This window comes from Propithecus coquereli, unplaced genomic scaffold, assembly GCF_000956105.1.
Source record: "Propithecus coquereli isolate 6110/MARCELLA unplaced genomic scaffold, Pcoq_1.0 Scaffold522, whole genome shotgun sequence".
Lineage (NCBI taxonomy): Eukaryota > Metazoa > Chordata > Mammalia > Primates > Indriidae > Propithecus > Propithecus coquereli.
The window spans coordinates 29,689-35,303 of NW_012151086.1; the positions used below are offsets into that span (position 1 = coordinate 29,689).

Below are 5,615 nucleotides of genomic sequence, written 5' to 3' on the forward strand. Positions count from 1 at the left end.
TATCTCACTGGGTCTCAGTTTTCTTAATAATAAAAGGATGTTGCATCTTTTTTGCAGGTTGTTATGTAGGTTAAATAAAGTAATGCACATAAAATTTCTAAGTTACTGTAGTGGCTTAATAACATGTGGTAGCTGCTATTACAACTTTCCCTCTTCATGAGCTTACTGTTTGCAATATTGCTGTCATGGACAGCTGATATTGTATGATTTTAGCCATGAGAGTTGGAGAACTGATTTTTATTTTAGTTTTACAGATTGATCATGCTCTAGCTAAAATTTCAGTATGCATGCTTTTGTATTTTTAGCCCATATCTCTTATGTGAAATCAGCTAGATGTAAACCCAGGCATTTCTAATATCCTTAAATATTCATTAACAGAAATACCCATTTGAAGCACAGCTTGGATGAAGTAGCTAAACCTTATACTTTTTCTCTATCATGTCTGCACTTTCCACAGTGGAGCCGATAAATGCTCTAATGAGACATGATCTGGAACAAAATATACCTCAGTGATAAACCACCTTCTTGTTCTAGAGTCAAGATCAAAGACATCAAGGTTTACTAGAAAGTTATATTGATAAGAGTATCAGGGAAATTTAAATAAACATACTATTATTTTACTGGCATGCCCACAGGCAAAATACAGCGTCGGAAATAGAATTCTAAATTTCTTATACAAGAGAATATTAACAGTCATTGGGTTTAATCTTAATAGAAGAGTATTTTGGTACACACACACACACACACACACACACACTCTCACACACATTTGAGGCTGTCTGGAAAATATCCAGGCATGTAACCATGTAACTGTATTTTCGGGACAGCCTTCATATATAGATGTGTGTGTTTGTGTGTGTGTGTGTGTGTGTGTGTGTGTGTATGTATAAATATAGTGTCATATAACAAATATATTAAAACTTAAGAAAATGAAATACCTTCTGGTTTAGGGCCTATTAATTGCTCAATGTTTTATTAAATCATGATTTTATAAATCCCTGTTTATTTTGTTATATAAATAAAAGTTGGAAGTCACATTTCATATGCATGTATTCTTCACATTTAATAAAAAATGTAATGTACTAAAATGTATTTTAATGCATCTCATTAAAAGGCACTTTGCAATCATCACAGGTTCGTGTAGTTGAACAAGTTATGTGTGAAAATTTTGGTCAATCTTAGTTGTTGTTTGGTTTGGAAGGAGAAGCTCACACTGTCACTGGGAGCCAAATATGAAAGTTTAATATAGGGTTTTAGAGTCCAAATAAAATTCTTAAACTTCCACAATTGCCTTGCTTCAGATAGCTTATGGAAGCAAATGTTAGAATTGTACTGTAGCTGACATTTCTCATGTATATAGCAGGCAGCATGTATTTTCTAATGGATTCCTTTAGTACACTATTAACATGTTAAAAATTTTATTTGCATATTTATTTCCTTTCATCATACTTCCTTCTATCTGCCTAATTCCTGTTTGTCCTTGAATCTCTTCAGTAAACATTTTGTATATATTCCTTTGATTTGTTTAAGACAGAGAGAGAGTTACTGTGCAAGAAGAGGGGAAAGTATGAGAAAATGAGAAAGAATGGTAATTTTTAAAGCCAAAATGTATATTTTGTGATGATTCAAAATATATCAATGTATATTTATATAACTTATTAATGACTTTATAAGCTATTTTATTGATATAACAACTCAAGCAAAATAATTCATTAATATAAGGTGTATGTGAGTGTGTGTGTATTTGTGTGTTATGTTCTAATAAGTAATATGTAAGTTGGTTGGATTAGCACATGTTGAAACTTAGTGGATTTTATTTTTTTACACTAGAATTTCCTGAGAATAAGATGAGGATTTTTGTTTCGTTCTGTAGCCCCACATTTCTGAAGCTATATGTTCTGTGTATCAGAAAAAATCCTCCGCTTGGACCTGTGAGAACATTTATGAAAGAAAATAGACACATAGCTTTCTTCTCTTTCTAAAAGTTTTAATCTTATTTGTTTATTCTCTTCTTGACATATGGTCATCTCAATATGGCAAAACTTTAGCATGTGTTACATCATGAATATAAATGATTTTTAAATCACTCAATTCAGCCTGGACCTACATACCCCAGAGTTTTAATTCCTTTTAAGACAATTTGGTCTATGACATGCTGAAAGAAAAACAAAGTCTCCATGCTGAAATCTCCCCCCAAAATTTAGTGCATTTGGTACTGAATTATGTTTCCATAAATGAGGCTTTCAGTATGGATACAGGTCCCTCTATAACTTTATTTTGTTTTCATTATTTATTTATTTTTGGTTGTGCAATATTCTTTCTTTATACTCATTAATGAGAAACAGAATGACAACATTAAGAAAAAAAGTCCAAAAATCAAATACTACTTTGTGACATAGTGATTTTATTCTTTTAGCAATAAATTTTATAAAGAAATTTATTAGTTATTATCAGTGCCATTTTTCCATTTATTTTAGTCATTTTAGAAACTCCAAAAGCAAATATAGTATACTAAAAGAATAACCATGATTTATTTTTAACAGAAATTTGTCTTAAGATACATCCAAGGATTTTGCAAGAATAATAAGTGTATGAATTGAGATACATCTCATATTGTTATTAAGTTAAAATTTGAAAAACAGTTATGGTAAATAAATTACAGAGTCCAAAACCGTGACAATCAGGTAATATGTATTTTGGGAAAAAAACAAAAATAAAAACAAAACAGGATACTTGCTAGAAGAAACGAGATAAAATGATTTTGTTTGAAAAGGCTTCCCCAAGCAAAAAGTTGAAATGTAAGTCTAACTTATACCATTTATTAGTCATCTGAAAAAATTTTAAGTTAAATAATTTTAAAATTGTTTTCCTCATTTAAATTTAACTATGATGCAAGTGTGATTTCTCCAATTTTAAAAATTGTGAACGTTAAAGAAAGACAATTCAGGTACTTGGTAGCAAATCTAGGACTAGTAGTTGTGCGCCTTCCACTGTAATGTCTTCAAATTTAAATATTTCTATATTCATTCATCTTTTTGAACTTTAAGATCATGTCATATGAGAACAAGTGGTAGAAAATTCAATTGAAAGTTAATTGGAAAACAAAACCACTTTAATTGGAAGGGTTTTTTAACATGATAAACTTAGCCAAGAAATGAATGAAGTTATTTCTTCCTTTTCCTTATCCAGTAAAATTCATCCACTTGAGCCCAACTTCTTCATCCCTGCCTATCCTATTACTAACAAGGAAATCGTTATGACTTAAGAACCGTACAAGGATATGATTGGATGGACTCTTTTTTCACAGGATATTTCTTTTATAATCAATCAATAAAAACTGAAATGGAGGGGTTGTCATCAGATTTGGTTACATACACACTTTATTTGAAGAACAAGACTGAAGTCACCATGTTTATATTGATGGGCTTCACGGACGATTTTGAGCTGCAGGTCTTCCTATTTTTATTGTTTTTAGCAATCTATCTTTTTACTCTGATAGGAAATTTGGGACTGGTTGTATTGGTCATTGGAGACTCCCGACTCCACAACCCTATGTACTACTTTCTGAGTGTTTTATCATTCCTGGATGCCTGCTATTCTACAGTTGTCACCCCCAAAATGCTGGCCAATTTCCTGGCAGAGGATAAAGCCATTTCATTTCTTGGATGTGCAACACAGATGCTCCTGTTTGTTACTTTAGGGACCACAGAATGCTTTCTCTTGGCGGCAATGGCTTATGATCGCTATGTAGCCATTTACAACCCTCTCCTGTATGCAGTGAGCATGTCACCCAGCGTCTATGTGCCACTCATCATTGCCTCCTATGGTGGTGGAATTCTACATGCTACTATACATACGGTGGCTACTTTTAGCCTCTCCTTCTGTGGATCCAATGAAATCAGACATGTCTTTTGTGATATCCCTCCTCTTCTCGCTATTTCCTGTTCTGACACTCACACAAACCAGCTGCTTCTCTTCTACTTTGTGGGCTCTATTGAGATAGTCACCATTCTGATTGTCCTAGTCTCCTATAGTTTCATTGTGTTGGCAATTCTGAAAATGCATTCTGCAGAAGGGAGACAAAAAGTGTTCTCTACATGTGGCTCTCACCTAACTGGAGTGACAATTTACCATGGGACAATCCTCTTCAGTTATATGAGACCAAGTTCCAGCTACGCTTCAGACCGTGACATGATAGTATCGATATTTTACACCATTGTGATTCCCATGCTGAATCCCATCATCTACAGTTTGAGGAACAAAGATGTAAAAGAGGCCATGAAAAGACTTTTGAGAGAAATTGGTTCATAATTAAAGCATATTTTTAGAATTGAGTAAACTTGAAAAAAATGTTGAGTGTCAGTTTATATCTCTATGGTGGTGAACTAGGAAAGAAAATATCTTCGTTTTAGTTAACAGTGCTTATATATTCTAGAACATTTCCAAATAAAGCAATAATTAGTCCACCAATCTGGCATTTTTCAAATTTAGATAAATTGTATCACCTATATGCTGATTATCTTATTCAAAGAGATCCATATCAAATATTGTTTGACATAAATATATTGTTTGTGCTAGTAGTTGTGTAACTGAGTTTCACTTACTAGAAGGTTAGAACCTCATAACTAGAGGTTATGTCCTCAGGATCCTCTTGTTGATACATGTGCACATTGCTCATGGAATGGCTTCATCATTCATTTTGGAGTTACTTCTCCATTTTAGAATCCCTAAGAAAAAATTTCCAAATATTACCTTATTCTCCCTAAATGTGCCCTTACATGCCAAGATCCATCCAAGCTTCTGAATATGCCTTTTATTGTGTTTATTTCTATATCACAAATTTTTCTTCTGCTATTAAATTCTTTCCTTGCTGCTTTTCAACCACAAAAATTGATTTCATCTGTTCTGAAAGTACCAATAATATACTGATACTAGATGTTAATATTTATTGAGAGTGTTCTTAGGGCTCAGGAAACCAATAAAACTATAGCCTAGAAAGAAATTAATGAGTGCGTGTGTATACACACACACATACTTTTTGTACGTAACTACGCATATAAAAATTATAACTTCTCTAAGATCTGAAAAACTAACAAATTTGGGGGGATTCCTCTGATGCTAGGTCTTTGCTCAGTTCTAGCCCTGCCTTTGTCCTCTATCTTCCTTATCTATAATCTGATAAATGACCTTACTTTGTCATTGTTCCTCAACATTGACACCTAATTAGGAAGCACACAGAATGGAAACAATTTTACTTTACCTGTACTCACATCGGATTGTACTTTATTCTACTTTATGTAATTTTGTTTCAATATTTCTTTATTTGAAGAATTATTAGGAGTATAAATTAATTTTTCTTTCCATGATACACACTCTCTTCCCTCCAAGCATATTTTTTTCTGTGAACTCACCAGAAAATGATCCCATCAAACATAGTAACCAAATTGATAATTTAAGACAACAGTTTCTAATGTTGCATGATGCATTATGCAAAGAGAACTCAACTAACTCTATTGGGACAAGCAAATGGTTGCAGGCAAATCTATACTCAAAATTTCTTAAAAAAAAAAAATAAAAACATTTTGAGAGACAAAACACTGACTACACTGTAGACA

The 5,615-nt window shown here is 32.7% G+C and overlaps 1 protein-coding gene across 1 annotated transcript; it reads left to right on the top strand.

Moving 5' to 3' along the window:
* Positions 1–3,288: 3,288 nt before the first annotated feature.
* Positions 3,289–4,311, top strand: LOC105820400 (olfactory receptor 5T3-like). Its single transcript, XM_012656874.1, has one exon. It carries the CDS (start codon positions 3,289–3,291, stop codon positions 4,309–4,311), a length of 1,023 nt encoding a protein of 340 aa, XP_012512328.1.
* The last annotated feature ends 1,304 nt before the right edge of the window (positions 4,312–5,615 follow it).

Excerpts from the sequence above, each read along its gene's own strand:
- LOC105820400 (XM_012656874.1), top strand. The coding sequence starts at position 3,289 with ATGGACTCTTTTTTCACAGGATATTTCTTTTATAATCAATCAATAAAA.